Here is a 16,246-nt window from a genome sequence, read left to right as displayed (position 1 = left end):
TTAAAACCAATCACCATAGGTTAAATTATAATTATAAATGACATTTGATTTTAATTCAGAATTTATTTATTTGTCTATTTCCTGAAGAGTGTCTTTGTGGTATGGACAATATAGGAATGGCTATAAAAATTCCCCCTGCCAATTAAGAAAAAATTTTTTAAACTTTTTTTATTGAATTACAGTCATTTTACAATGTTGTGTCAAACCTGCCAATTATTAAGCAGAATTAAAATAATACTGCAATAGTTATGTACACAAATCACATACCAATGAATACATGCATTCAACTCAGTTTCTCCATCTCAATCCAACATATGTGTCCATGCATGTTGGAACACACATTCACACAAATGTACATAAGATAAATGAACATATGCACTTGCATTCATATTGTTCCTGGCAAGCAAAGGACACGGCTTACTGACATTATTTATCTCCCAATACCAAATGATAAAATTGCCAAGCTGTATACACATCCATGTAGCAGAAGTAATTTTCTCTCCAGCCTTTCCTCAAGCTGTTAGTTTATTACTTGAATATAAGGTATCTGAGCAGCTCTTGTGGTGTCACCATTAGCTATAGAGAGTTCATAAAGTGATTGTTTTTTTTAAACATTTTTTATTGAGTTATAGTCATTTTGCAATGTTGTGTCAAATTCCAGTGTAGAGCACAATTTTTCAGTTATACATGAACTTACATATATTCATTGTCACATTTTTTTTCTCTGTGAGCTGCCACAAGATCTTGTGTATATTTCCCTGTGCTCTACAGGATAATCTTATTTATCTATTCTACGTATGCCTGTCAGCAGCTACAAATTTTGAAATCCAAGTCTGTCGCTTCCCACTCCCTCCCCCTTGGCACCCACAAGTTTGTATTCTATGTCTATGAGTCTGTTTCTGTTTTGTATTTATGTTCTTTTTTTTAGATTCCACATATGAGCAATCTCATATGGCATTTTCTTTCTCTTTCTGGCTTACTTCACTTAGAATGACATTCTCCAGGAACATCCGTGATGCTGCAAATGGGGTTATGTTGTCTGTTTTTATGGCTGAATAGTATTTCATTGTATAAATATACCACTGCTTCTTTATCCAGTCATCTGTTGATGGACATTTAGGCTGTTTCCCTGTCTTGGCTATTGTAAATAGTGCTGCTATGAACATTGGGTGCAGGTATCTTTTTGAAGTAGGGTTCCTTCTGGAGCGGGGTTCCTGGGTCATAAAGTAAGTCTATTCCCAGTCTTTTGAGGAATCTCCATATTGTTTTCCAAAGTGGCTGCACCAACCTGCATTCCCACCGGCAGTGCAGGAGGGTTCCCTTTTCTCCACAGCCTCTCCAGTATTTGTCATTTGTGGACTTTTGAATGACGGCCATTCTGACTGGTGTGAGGTGATACCTCCTTGTAGTTATGATTTGCATTTCTCTGATAATTAGTGATATTGAGCATTTTTTCATGTGCCTATTGATCATTTGTATGTCTTCCTTGGAGAACTGCTTGTTGAGGTCTAGGACACTTATAAGCATCATCAATTCTTATTTATAAAAAGTCTTTTTGCTTCGCTAAACAGAGAGAAATCTGTAAGACTAATCATCATCAGTTTCAATACACGTGAATCAAAAATTGTTCTAAAAGTGAAGATACAGTGCAGGTATTAAATCAGCACATTTTTCTCGTTTTTATTTCCAAAGATTGTTAATGGAATCGAGATATTCTCACAAACTACACCTATGTTCACAATTAATGCAGTTTAAGAATTGATTTTAGATACTGTTTTTTGAATCTGTCGGCCTTTCATGCATTGCTTTTGACATTCCTTCATATCCTTTTTGTACTAGAAATATTCCTAAACGACGTGGTGAAAATGAAAGTTGCAAAAATAAACAAAACAAAGAGTAAGAAAAAGACGTGAATTACTTAGTGCGGTGGCGGGAGGGGGTCTTTTTGTATTTCATTGGGCTTCTGCTTTGACTAGATGCCAAAGGTGCAGATTCAGTGTAACTGCAGCTAAAAATAAAAAAGTCATTTGTGATTTTCTTCCTGTTAGATCAATGTGTTAACAATAGTGAGAAAATAAAGCTCAGTTTTTGCTAAAGTTGTCTCTGTATTCACTGGGGAAAATACAGAAAAGAAAATATAATTAATCATATGTTAGCTTCCGTTGAGCCAGAGGCAGAAGCCTCAGAGATTTAAATCCCAAATGCTACCTGGTGAAATAAAATGCCATCTGCTTATTGTTTAGCCACCAGTAGCAAGGACAGAAAGAACTGCTCATCTCAGGTACGTTCCTGACTATCCAAATTTAAGAATATAGGAGAAAAATTTTACATTAAAAAATGAGAGACTTGTAAATTAATCATATGATGTCTGCTTATTCAGTTTAATAAACTCATCAATTTAATGGTCAAAAAATAATATTTTCTTCTCAGACCTGGAAGAATCTATCCCAACTTATTTGTAGCCATAAAATATTGTTTTAATTATTTTCTTTTAATATAGGTTCACAGGAGAGTCTGTACTCTTTTATCACTGGGGAAGTATTTATATGAATTTACATAAAAAATTTTTTTCAAATATAATTTAGGTACCACTTTATAAATAACAATATGTGCAAACTTAACTGTCTCTACACTACATGCCAGATATACTTAAATAAAAAAATAATCATCACCTCCATTCTTATTCTTATATATCAACAGAGACACACATTCATACAAACATGACTTACGCAAATACACACACACACACACACACACACACAAACAAGGAGGAGACTATATACATCAGAAGCATTTATTGTCCCTCAACCCATTTTCATATTTTGAACATAACAGTCCACTTAAAATCAAAGAGATGCGGCTGTGTGCATTAAATTCTGTTGTTTTCACTTCTTTTTATCACTTTTCTTTGACTACTCAAGAGATTCATTCTCTGGCCCTAGATTACTCCCCAAATAGGTAATGAGAATTGTGTCAAAGCAACAATACATTTCTAGAGTAAAGGCCAATAAATCTATTTCATCTTTCACCAAATAGTAAAGATAACTTAGACCAGGACCAGTAATATAATATCCTTTATTATTATTATTATTATTTATTTATTCAGTATTATTATTAGTCAGTGATGTGCTCACGGTTTCTAGAACCAAGAGAAAAGCATTTTAAACCATTGTTTATTTGAGCTGTGTCTTTTGAGAAACATAACAATGCAAAACATTTTTTTGTGTCCATGTGATTATTTTCAAATATAGAAAATGTTTAGTCCTGTATCTTACAGCCTGGTCTCTCTAACATTGGTGTTTTTACCATGGTATTTTTGAATACAGAATAAGATGTTAATTTATTGAATTATGCTTACAAAGATAAAAAAGCTAAAACCCAGAAAAATGAAAAACTCATAGAAAATTATATACATCATGATGGCATGCAGATTTAGATTAAAAGTTTTTTTTTAATGTTGATCACAATTTTTGCTTGTTTTAATTGTCAAGCAGACAGCAATGCTCCTTCAAAGAGTGGGCACTTGGCTGGGTAATTTTCTGAGTATAAAAAGATAGTTACAGAAAGAAATTGTGTTCTACTTTGTAGAAATTTTGCAGATGTCCAGATACTCCTCTATCCTTTTCTTGATTATTTTGTCAAAAATTCAGACAAGAAAAAAGAAAGAATGAGAAAAGAAAATTGCTCCGTGACTGAATTCATTTTCTTGGGAATCACCAGCAGCCTGAGCATGAAGGTGACCCTGTTCTCCTTGCTGCTACTTGTGTATCTCATTAATCTCCTGGCCAATCTCGGAATGATCTCCCTAATTAGACTGGATTCCCAGCTGCACACACCCATGTACTTTTTCCTCAGCCACCTCTCTTTCTGTGATCTCTGCTGTTCCACAGTAATTGGCCCCAAGATGCTGGTGGACATATTTGCCAAAAAAAAATCCATCCCCTTCCTTGGCTGTGCTCTGCAGTTCTTTGTCTTCAGTACCTGTGCAGATTGTGAGAGTCTCCTGCTGGCTGTGATGGCCTATGACCGGTACAAGGCCATCAGCAACCCGCTGCTCTACACAGTCAGCATGTCCGGCAGCGTGTGCTCCCTGCTCGTGGCGGGGGTGTACCTGGTGGGGATGGCGGATTCTTTGATGCACACGACATTAGCCTTCCGCTTGTGTTTCTGTGGCTCAAATGAGATTAACCATTTCTTCTGTGATTTACCTCCTCTCTTCCTCCTTTCCTGCTCTGGAATACAGGTTAATGAATTGGTATTATTCACCATTTTTGGCTTCATTGAACTGAGTACCATTTCAGGAGTCCTTGTCTCTTACTTTTATATTATCCTGTCAGTGTTGAAGATCCACTCTGCTGAGGGGAGGCTCAAAGCTTTCTCCACCTGCACCTCCCACTTAACTGCCGTGGCCATTTTCCAGGGAACTATGGTCTTCACGTATTTCCGGCCGAGCTCTTTCTACTCTCTGGATCAAGACAAAATGACCTCACTGTTTTACACCCTTGTGATTCCCATGTTAAACCCTCTGATTTACAGCCTACGGAACAAGGATGTGAAAGAGGCCCTTGAAAAATTGAAAATTAAATTGAAAAATTGAAAAATGAACGATGGTTTTTAATATTTATGTTATACATATACCCATATATAACAATTTTTATAAAATTATATAATACATGAGAAACATGATGTTCTCAGCAACAATACTAAAGCTCCGTCATAAGAAAATGTTTCAGTTTCTCAAACTTACGCTTCATTATGTGCCTTGAACTTATCTATGAAACTCCCTCTTCCCGTAAAACTTCCTGACTCTTCTAATTTTGTCATATTTTATTTGTTAATATGTTCATTCAAATATTATCATTTCACATACATTAAGGTTTGTGAGTGTTCACTTTTTTTTTTGCATTTAAGTGCTTTGCATTTCATGAAGAATCCAGTAGTTTGTGCACTAGTGAATCCTAAAGCCTAGAGGAATAAACAAACATTGATTAGGCAGACAAATAATTCCTAATAAGAAAAAAAAACAGAAATACAAAACAGGAACAGACTCATAGACATAGAATACAAACTTGTGGTTGCCAAGGGGGCGGGAGGTGGGTAGGGACAGACTGAGACTTCAAAATGCAAAATAGAGAAGCAAGATTATACTGTATAGTACAGGGAAATATATACAAGATCTTGTGGTAGCTCACAGCAAAAAAGAATGTGACAGTGAATATATGCATGTTCATGTGTAACTGAAAAATTGTGCTCTACACTGGAATTTGACACAACATTGTAAAATGACTATAACTCAATAAAAAATGTAAACAAAAAAAGTCCTAATGAGGTTCAAAACTCCCATTTAGTAGAAAAAGACTTCAGGTTAAAAATCTAGAAACAAATGTCAAAATCTAGTGTGCAGAAAAAAAGGCTTTTTTGGATAGAAGTATTTACTCTCAGATCTAAGAAGTGTTAAGATGGGGAAGTAAAGGATTCTAGGCAGATGGTCTGACAGTTACAGAGGTCTTGAGAGGAACAGTTTTATACCTTTTTAGAATTAAGAAATTCAACATGGATAGGTGATAGACAGTAACATAAAGTGCCTTGGTGAATTACATCATTTGCTGGAATTATTAGCTATCAGCGCCTCCCTCTTCTCAGCTCTGATTAAATGTCCCTTTTTTGGTTCACATAGAACCATCTTCTTCAGTCATTCTTTTTCATATAACCTTGTTTATTACATCATTGCCTACAATATGAGACTGTGAGCAATCTTTGCTCAAGGACTGAAAATTCATTCCTATTATCCCAAACACTTACATAGTCTGGGACAAACAATGGAAAAAAAGAAAGATGAAAGGAAGGAAGGAAGGAAGGAAGGAAGGAAGGAAGGAAGGAAGGAAGGAAGGAAGGAAGGGAGGGAGGAAGGGAGGAAGGAAGGAAGGGAGGAAAGAAAGAAAGAAAGAAAGAAAGAAAGAAAGAAAGAAAGAAAGAGAGAGAGAAAGAAAGAAAGAAAGAAAGAGAGAGAGAGAGAGAAAGAAAGAAAGAAAGAAAGAAAGAAAGAAAGAAAGAAAGAGAGAGAGAGAGAGAAAGAAAGAAAGAGAGAGAGAAAGAAAGAAAGAAAGAAAGAAAGAAAGAAAGAAAGAAAGAAAAGAAAGAAAGAAAAGAAAGAAAGAAAGAAAGAAAGAAAGAAAGAAAGAAAGAAAGAAAGAAAGAAAGAAGGAAGGAAAGAAAGAAAAAGAGATAGAAAGAAAAAGAAGAAAGAAAGGGAGGGAGGGAGGAAAACAGTAGACAACATTTTTGAGGTGTTTAGACATCAGTCACTAACAAAAATTAACTGAAGATATGGTATGTGGCTTGAATATATACACTTTATAAATTTTTAGAAAGAACATAAAATTGTTGTGGCTAGTAAGATATTGATCTACAAAGACATACGTATTACACTAGAGTAAAGAGCACTGATCTGTATACATTCTTAATATTTATCTATTTCATGTGTCTCTGCTCTGGATTCTGCTGTTTAAATCACTGGATCAGCGTGCCGAGACAACACGGATATGGCTATATATTTTAAAGACCATGTAAAACTTGTATAATTAGTCATTACAATCATAGAAGTTAAAAGCCACCACATATAGATTTTCTGGCTGTCATTGTAAAATGCCTTTGTGCAAAAACATTTCAGAATAGAATTGAAGCCCAAGAAGATTCTCTGGCTTTCAAAGGGGCATTTGTGGGACGTTGTGACCTCACACATAGTGGTATCACATTGGGAAAAAAAATCTATGAAGTATTTTTTTAATAAAAGGTTTTAGGGGTTTTCACTTGCACCCTGTTTTCTCACTTTACACATGGTAACATGATAGAAACATGGTAGGAAATTTTTTTTTGGAAATATGTTGTCCAAGAAAAACGGGGGATCAGCGATTGCTGCTGGTTTAGAGGATATAAACATATTATCTGATTACATCTCTCCTCCTTTTGATCGCTATATGTTACAGCATCTGAACACTGACTTGATCTACATATTGGCTGTGTTATGAAATCTAGTAGATGTGAACTAAAGGCAAGGAAATTTTAAACCCTATAAATAAAATTTCAAAAATAGAATTGACTGATTCAGTTTATTTTGGGCTTCCCACCCCGATTCACCAGGCACCCCCTGGAAGGAGCTGGTAAACATAGATGCACCCCAGCTTTTGTGGCTGCCCTGAGGGATGTGTCCCCAGATCATCTGACTCTGATAGCCAACGGGACTTCCACTCAGGAATGCCACAGAAGGTTGAAAGCATGTCAAGCACCTTTTCCAACCACAGTGAAATAAACTAGAAAACAGAGGAGTAAACTGGAAAAATTCACAAATATGTGGAGGTTAAACAACATGTCCCTGATTAACCAATAGGTCAGAGAACAAATCAAAAGAGAATTCAAAAGCTATCTTGAGGCAAATAAAAATAGAAACATGGCGTACCAACCATCAGGGGATGGAACAAAAGCAGCTCTAAGAAGAATGTTTACAGTGAGAAATGCTTACATAATGGGAAAAAATCAGACAACTTTATACTTCAAGGGACTAGAAAATACTAGTCCGGCATGTAAATAATAATTATGTGGTAAAGCAGTTATATATCCCTAGAAAAAATGTGTATATATATTTACTGAAGTGTGGCCAGTCTACAATGCTGTGTCAATTTCTGGTGTACGGCACAATGCTTCAGTCATATAGGAACATACATATATTCATTTTCATATTTATTTTTCACTGTAAGTTACTACAAGGCACTGAATATAGTTACCCGTGCTATACAGTATAAACTTGTTGTTTATCTATCTTATGTATATTAGTTAGTATCTGCAAATCTCGAGCTCCCAATTTATCCCTAGAAAAAAATTTATTGAAATGTATCTCATGTCACAAAAAATACTAAAAAAGATGTAGACCAAGAATAGTGATATCATACTGTTCATTATTTTTAAATCTGAGAAATGTTCATTGTTTCTGAATTTAATACAGTGTCTTAAACAACTCATGATTCTTAAAGAACTCAGCAAGTGTAATCATTTTCATGCCCAAATGGGTATTTATTTTACAAGAATATGATGTATATATTCCAGCTTTGTCTCTAGGTTAAGTGTTGCTTTCATACCATATTGACCTGCAGTGATCTTTTGGTTCATGACTGATTACTGAGATAAAGTGGTGAAGGTTCACACACTCCGCAGACCTCATGGATAATGTCCAAATTTAGAGCCAAGCTTACTCAAACTTCTGTTCCAGGCACTTTAACTTTTGTCAACAACGTAACAATGAAACTTGTCTGGGCTATTTTGTGAGAATAAATCGCACAAAAATATAATGTACTGTAATAAATTCTTTCTGATTTACAGATTATATGTTTCTAAATCTCAAGAGATGTTAAAACTTTCACATTTTCTTGGTCATTTCTGTAGCATGTTAGAAGAAGAATAAAGAATATGTGGAGAAAATGAATCTTCTTTAAGTGAATTCCTTCTCTTGGGAATTAGTAATAACCCTGGAATCAAAGTGACGCTATTTACATTTCTAGTTGCCTGTGTCATTATTGTTAGTGAAAAATACAATGTCCAAGTAAGACATCATCAATGTCTATGTGTAATATCCACGTATAATCCAATATTACAGGTCAGTTACTTCATCTTAGTTCCGTCCACCTGCCCAGTCAATGGCCTCCCTAAACATGAGCATAGCCAGTGGTGACACATTAGGGTATATGTACAATTAGCCACATACAAAAAAAAAAACCCTACTGTTCTTCACTCTTTTAATAAGTGTGTGACTCTTTCAAAAAACAATGACAACAATATGGTGTTGGAATATTCCCTCAACTCACCATAACTGTGGCTTTCAACACATCATTTTCCCTTTTTTGGCTTCACTTTCCACTCCACCAAAAGAGGGATTTGAACTGGATAATCTTTATTGTACATTGTAGCTACCACATACTGTATCTATGTTGATTTGATTTTATCAATGAATAATGCACAAACCTACATTTGAGGAGATAAAAGAGAATAACAGATGGGTGGGAATTTATTTATACCAAAGGACTGCATTACATTTCTAGGCCAATTTGACCCAAAATGGAAGTGGTAATGATGATAGAAAAAATAGTTCAGGCTGCATGAGCCTTAATGCCATCAAGATGTATCTGTTTTGCATTTTGATTTTAAAGGACACTTCATAAAAATGGATATCCACATTTTTCAGTCATCAGGGAAATCATGTAATCTACATAATGGCTGAAATTAAAATGACAGACAACATGGAGCACTGGTTAGGATGTGAAATAGCCAGAACACTCACTCACTGAAAATGTGATAGTGGAAGCATGCGTTTCTATAATTCTTTGGAAAACAGTATGGCGATATTTACTAAATTTAAACTTTAAACACACACGGGTGCACACACGTTTGAATCCTAGTTTTATACACAAGATAAATGACTGCATCTCTAACAAAAGACATGTACAAGAATATTCACACTAACATTATTAGTAATACAAAAAAGGGGGGAATATCCTCAACTGCCTATCAACATTAAAGTAGATAAATAAATAATGATACATTTGTACAAAGGTTTACTATTCAACAAGAAGCATGAATGTCCTGAAATTCAAGCAACAGCAGGGATGGTTTGCACAGGTATGCTGTTGAGTGAAACAGTACATTCTATAAGCATCCACTTTTGTGTGGTTCAAAAAAATACAAAACTAATCAATCATAATAAAAGTCAAGAAAGTGTCTACTTCTTGGCGGTAAGAGATCAGCAATTTAGGGAGGGACATATAGAAGGTTTTGTTGATTCGGGAAATTTTGTATTTTTTGGTCTGGGTCCTGACTACAAGGCTAATTTTTTTGAAAATGTGTGTGTGTTAATTTAAGGATTCTCTGCATGTACATCATGCATCAGAAACATTTTCCAAAAGCAAATGTTCACCATTAGATTACAAGCGACTTCAGAATTTTGTTAATATAAACTATTATCTTTAGATATTCTTTATACATAAAAGTGTATATTTTTAGAAAATGAACAGTGTGACTTTCATATTTAGTTAGTGAATAATGATCTCTTTTGTTATTGAAAATGCAAAAATATCTTATTTGACTCATGAGCACTCAATAATTTTTCCAGCAACACGGAGTCTTAATGAACTTGTTTGCCTTGGTGCCAATTATCAGGCCCAGAACTCAGGGCCACACAATTATTTTCTAAAGGTAGGTGTTCATAAGTAGACAGTTACCTATAAAGTGTTCCATGTAGAGGCACAGTGGCACAGGGGAAATCATACAGACATAGATTTTTTTCTCCCTTGCTTGTTTCTGATGTATTAAATTCCAACTATGTGATTCTCTCCTGTGATGTAAGAAAGCCAACTTCAAGTCAAACTAAAACCCTTTAGGAAGTTAATTATCCATTTTTTTAAAAAAAATAATAATACAGCTACTGCAGCTCATTCCCCCATAACGGAGGAAAGTCACCCTAAACGGTCTGCAGGGGCAGTCATGTTTAGGAAGCTAAATTTAGGTGCTGTCTCAGCACAGTGAAACCCAAAGAGATTTGTCATCCTTGGAGACAGAGAAGCACCTGATGCAAAAATGAGTTTGAAAAGGAGTCAGAATAAAGTTACCAAGGAAACCCCATCCTTCAAACATGCAGCGAGAGACGCAGTTAACGGCAGGAAAGCCCTTGGGTGACACAAACTTATCAGCACCTTCAGTTCAATACGTGTCAAATTATTATAATTACTTAGTTTGAGTTTGGTCTCAACAATGTCACTTATAACAGTCAATTAAGTATATTTGTAAAGAAATTGTCACTCAAATAATTACTCTAATTAGTCATCACTCTAATTAACTGCAATTAGGCAACAATTAATATATCACAAAGGCACCCTTTACCACATATCAAGAAGACTTTATTTTAATGATTTTGGCCAACAGTGTGTTCTAGCTTTATAAGATCTTGAAAAAAATCTAGGTCTCTGTGTAGCTCCCAGTGAGGTTTCAGAAGAAACAAATTCCCTGGAGTATTTGTAAATACACTCTAGCTTAATACTCATCCCTTCATCAATTACTTTGTGCACATTCAAAATTTGACTTTACCTCTTTTCCTGGTAAAGAAATAAATTAACTGCAGTAAGGCAGAACCCACAGTAGGAAAACATTATTGTGTATTTCATTCAGGAGTAGAAATTAACAGATACATAGGAAGTTGTGCTTGTCAGCATCCTGAAATGATTCATGTATTTTAAAGTATCACTCAGAATGTGGCCAAAAAAATAGTGTATCCCCTAAAACTGCCATGTTGCACAACTTCAGGGGCAACATTTTACTTATTTCCTTGTCCTCACTGGATTTGGGTGATACAGCATTTATTTGATACATTTATACATTGGAATATAATTACCACCATATCTTTAGCTGACACCCACATCAGTCACATGATTATTGTCCATTTCTTGTGATGAGGACATTTAAGATCTAGTCTCTTAGCAACTTTAAGGTATATAATACAGTATTGTAACTAATCACAAAGCTGTGTGTTAGATCTCCAGAGCTAAATTCATCTTACAACTGCAAGTTTGTACACTTTAACCAATAGCTCCTCAATCCCTCCACCCCCAGCCCCTGGCAACCACCATGCTATACTCTGTTTCTGTGAGACTGGCACACAGAAGTTTTTTCAGAAACCTTGCCTTTTTTTTTTAACTGTATCCCAACACATTTTTTATAGACCATCCTTGTACTTATCAACTATATTAGTAGAAAGAGCCTTCAAAGGCTGTTTATTTCTATTTTTTTTGAACATCTACCAGTGTTATCACCAGAGATAGGGGACATCTCTATCCAAACAACATTATCAAGTATTAATGTTAAAATACTTAATAACACTCATTTACTGAGTTGTTACTCATGGAAATCTTATGCTAAGGATGGCTGAAATGTACCAAGACATGGACAGTCATACCTCGGAGATACCGCAGGTTGAGTTCCAGACCACCATGATAAAGTGAATATTCCAACAAAGAGAAGCAGGCAATTTCTGGTTTCCAAGTACGTATGAAAGTTACATTTACACCATACTGCAGTCTATTCAGTATGCAATAACACTAGCTCTAAAAAAAAAAAAGTAATACTATAATTAAAAAATACTTTATTGATAAAAAAAAGCATTTGAGCTTTCAATGAGTGGTATTAATAACATCAAAAATCACCAATCACAGATCACCATTACAAATATATTAATGATGAAACAGTTTGGAAATTGTGACAGTTAGCAAAATGTGACACAGAGCCATGAAGTGAGCAAATTCTGCTGGACACGCAGCGCTAACATACTTGCCTGACGCAGGGCTGCCACAAGCCGCAATTTGTAAAAAACCACAATTATCTGCAAAGCACAATAAAACGAGGTATGCCTGTGAATGAATGAAGTCCATTGTTCAAAAAAAAAAAAAAGAGTGTGCTGTGTGTGATGAATGTTTTACAGTTGAAGGAGAACAGAATATACCCCTCCAAAATATGCCACTTTGGCTTAATAATTATTTTTAATTCAAATTACTTATAAAACAGCTGGTGGAAAAGGGACCCCCTGACCCTCCTCCGTGTCTCTGAAGGCAGGAAATCAATGTCCTGTGTGACACTTCCCCTCCCTGTGCCAGAAAGGTAGAAGGCATTCATAGCACCAGAAACAGGGAATTAAGGGCCGAGAAGGCTGCGTAACCAAACCTTGTTACTACTTTACTGGTACTAACCAGCGTAATCCCGTTTGTCCCATCAATTCATCAAACTTTAATGTTTTCTTGTCTAAAAGGAATAAAAGCTGCCTGCTTTGGGCACATTGCATGTCATTCTTTTTATGAGACCCCTATATGTAGAAAATTAAATTCATTTTTCTCCTGTTACTTTGTCTTATGTCAATGTAATTATTAGGCTAGTGAGAGAACTAGAAGGAAAGAAGGGAACGTTTTCTGTACCTACATAATCAAACAAATCATTGAAATAAGGGTGATTGACATATACTCAGGGGAAAGACTCAGACAATGACTAATGGTCAAATCGGTATGTAAGATGATCAAATCTCAGAATGAGAAGTGAAGTTTCAGAAATGGAGGAAGTTGGATGAACAATGAAAAGGAGAAGAAAGTCATTAGCACAGAATCTAGCTTCACTGGAGGAGAGATTTATGGTAGCCATGAAGCATGACATTAAACTCTGGTAAATTTCTGACATCGATTTGGTGAAAAGAATAAAGAATTAAAAGTCAGCCTTTGCTCAAGTCACTGCAGCAGTCACAAGAGAAAATACAGAAACAGAAACCTAATTCCTCGTGTTCTCACAACACAAAAATGCAAGGGTGGAGGCTCTAGAGATTTAAGTCCCAACAGTCACTAGACAGAAATAAAATGCGATCTGCCTACTGTACACGGACTGGAGAAAAAGGACAGAACGCCTCGCTCATTTCAGGTAGGTTTCTAAACGGCTAAATTTAAAGCATATGGGAAATATGGTAAACCTCACTTTGATGGAAAAGTGAGGAATCAAGTATTGGGGATGTGTAAACGAATCATTTTATACCTGCTTACTTAGTTAGCTAAATACCACAATCTCGTAACCAAATACAATGTCAACTTCTGAAATTCCTCTCCAGAAATTTGCTATGAACCAGACCACCCAGCGCCACTCTGAGTCACTGTAGCGTTTAACAACTCCCGCTTCCCTGCTAGACTTCAGCCCCTTCTCTGTAAAAGATAACCTGTCTCTACGTATCTGTGATCTACTTTTGTGCAAACCTGCCCCCACAACTGGAGGTATTAAACACATAAAATTTTTAAAAACACTGAAAACAGAGCTCTTTCATCACCACACAAAAGAATTGCTTAGTATCTCAAGGCCGATTTGACCTGAAATGGCAATAATAATGGTATTATATGTAATAATAATAATAATGATAATGACATATGTTATAATATGTTATAATAATAATTATATATTATATATTATAACAATAATATAATATATGTTATTATAATAATGTCGTAAATAATGAGGAAATGAGCTGTAGAAGACCGAATACTCTTAAACCCAACACCTTTTTTTAAAACATTTTTTTATTGAGTTATAGCCATTTTACTCAACACCTTTAACTGACCCCAATTTGACACCCAGACTTTAGTAGACTTGTCATAGAAATGCGTATACACCTTTTTTCTGTATGCAGGTAAATAAAACTGTAAAACTCAGTCAGATTGTAGACAATGGCAGCATTTCATTCTTTTTCACTCTTTAGCAGATCCTGGTACGCAGTGTTTTTCAATATATTCTTGTAAAATTAGTAAAGCATATAATTTTCATAGATTTATGAGTTTTCAGATAGAAATGAGTATGTTTTATATTACTGAAAAGCACTGTTTTACTTATAGAACAGAGATGTTTAGCAAGCCAAGCAATGTTGTCTTGTTTTAGGCAACAGGGACCTAGTAAACCTAGGTTTCCTGCGTTCCATTATTACGCACTGAATTTATAGGATAATGGTCCATGCCCCTGGGCCAGACAACCATTTTCTGGAAGGAGGCGAGCGAAAACAAACCGTTGCCTGCTTAGTGTTAGGTTTAGGAGCACCAATGAGACCAGAAAAAAACACATAGACACAGATTAATTCTAGTGTCTTAAATGCTACCTTATGTCTTCCCCTTAGCTATTCTCTGTTAACATACCAGCTTTGGGGAAGTAATGTATGATCTGATTTTTTAGTAATACATGACTACCCACACTCCAAATTTAATGGTGAGTGGGAGAGCAATTACGTGGTCCATGAGATTGCAGTCTGCGCCCTGCTAACAAGGACAGCCTGGGGGACTTAGCGCCCCTCGGGATGCGGAAGCACCCGAGGGAAATGTGAGTGTGGGAGGCACCGGAAGGCGGTCACCAAGGATGACTTTGTCTCCCTCAAATACGCACCAGAGAAGAAGGGAATGTCAGTACAGTTCTGGGCACCACAAGTCTATCATTCTGTGATGATTTCCTGATGGAAAATGACCAGCAATTTCTTAGGTAATTTCAGAGTTGCCGCAACAATGTCTCCCACAGGAGGACATTAGGTATTTTACTATTGGGAACATCGCTCAAAAAATAACAATGCGTTAGAAAAAGACGTTAAAACTGTCACTGGAATCACTTTTCCAAAAATTTAAAATATGCTAATTTCATCAAATTTTGCCTGAAGAGTATTCTAACTTTATAGAAAGCAGAAAGAAAGTCCATAACAACAAACAATACAAACTAGTCTACAGAAGCAGCTGCAAACCTGCGTTTCTGTCTACTCAAAGCTAATCTTTGGGGGAAAAAAAATGAAACTACCTGAAATATTACAATGCATAAACTGCATGCCCTGCACACTTTTTCTTGTGTTTTGTTTTACACAAATTTTACATTTACAGGTCTGTGGCAGTTAAATTAACTGCAGTGAGATAAAAGATGCGCAGCTAATGTACATGGTTATTGTACATTTGGGGGAACATTTATCCACTGTGTTCATTTAAAGAACACACAGCAACCTATGCTTGTACGTGTAGCGCAATGATTTACATATAATAAAATATTTTCGATAAATGGACGACACAGTGATTATCCCCCTGACATCAAGGGATTCCAGCTTGTTCGGTTTCTATCTGATTCCGGAGACTTTCCAGGGAGGCTGGTCCTCCACGTCATCTTCTCTTCACACTGACATTTACTATGGTCCAGCGTCCAGGTGACATGAGTAAAGCAGATCGCCTCCCAACGCGACCATCCTTCCTATTTGCTCCCCTCTGCCATCAGCCAATCAAAGTTGGGATCCCACCTTGGTTTAGAAGTGGGACTTGAATGTCTCTTGATTCCCTAAGAAATCTCAGAGTCTATGGGTTATTAATTTTATGAGTTTTCAAAGTCACTTTAACATAAAAATACCGCAACAGTCTATGAGACTTTTTAGGAGAGTTGTATTGTAGGATTCCTGAATACAGTTCAGTAAACAAATCTGTCGACAGATTTGTTTACTGAACTGTATTCAGGAATCCGTTGTGAGCAACTTCGACAGGTCAAAGAAACAATGTCTACAGGACTACAGAAGTTTAGTTATCATCTCTGGGTTTCAGTTTCTCTATCATAGGGTGAGGTTGTCAGAAACAACTCAGGACTTATGTGATAACATAAAATACATGATATATGAGGTGATAAT

The 16,246-nt window shown here is 35.8% G+C and overlaps 1 protein-coding gene across 1 annotated transcript; it reads left to right on the top strand.

Annotated features, from left to right (window-relative positions):
• The first annotated feature begins 3,667 nt into the window (after positions 1 to 3,667).
• LOC140699044 (olfactory receptor 5W2-like) lies at positions 3,668 to 4,597 on the top strand. Its single transcript, XM_072970818.1, has 2 exons — positions 3,668 to 4,361; positions 4,494 to 4,597. Exons 1-2 carry the CDS (start codon positions 3,668 to 3,670, stop codon positions 4,595 to 4,597), a joined length of 798 nt encoding a protein of 265 aa, XP_072826919.1.
• Positions 4,598 to 16,246: the final 11,649 nt, after the last annotated feature.

The sequence above is a fragment of the Vicugna pacos genome, chromosome 10 (assembly GCF_048564905.1).
Source record: "Vicugna pacos chromosome 10, VicPac4, whole genome shotgun sequence".
Classification (NCBI taxonomy): domain Eukaryota; kingdom Metazoa; phylum Chordata; class Mammalia; order Artiodactyla; family Camelidae; genus Vicugna; species Vicugna pacos.
Note: the sequence above shows the minus strand (reverse complement) of the source record. Positions and strands in the feature narration are given on the sequence as shown.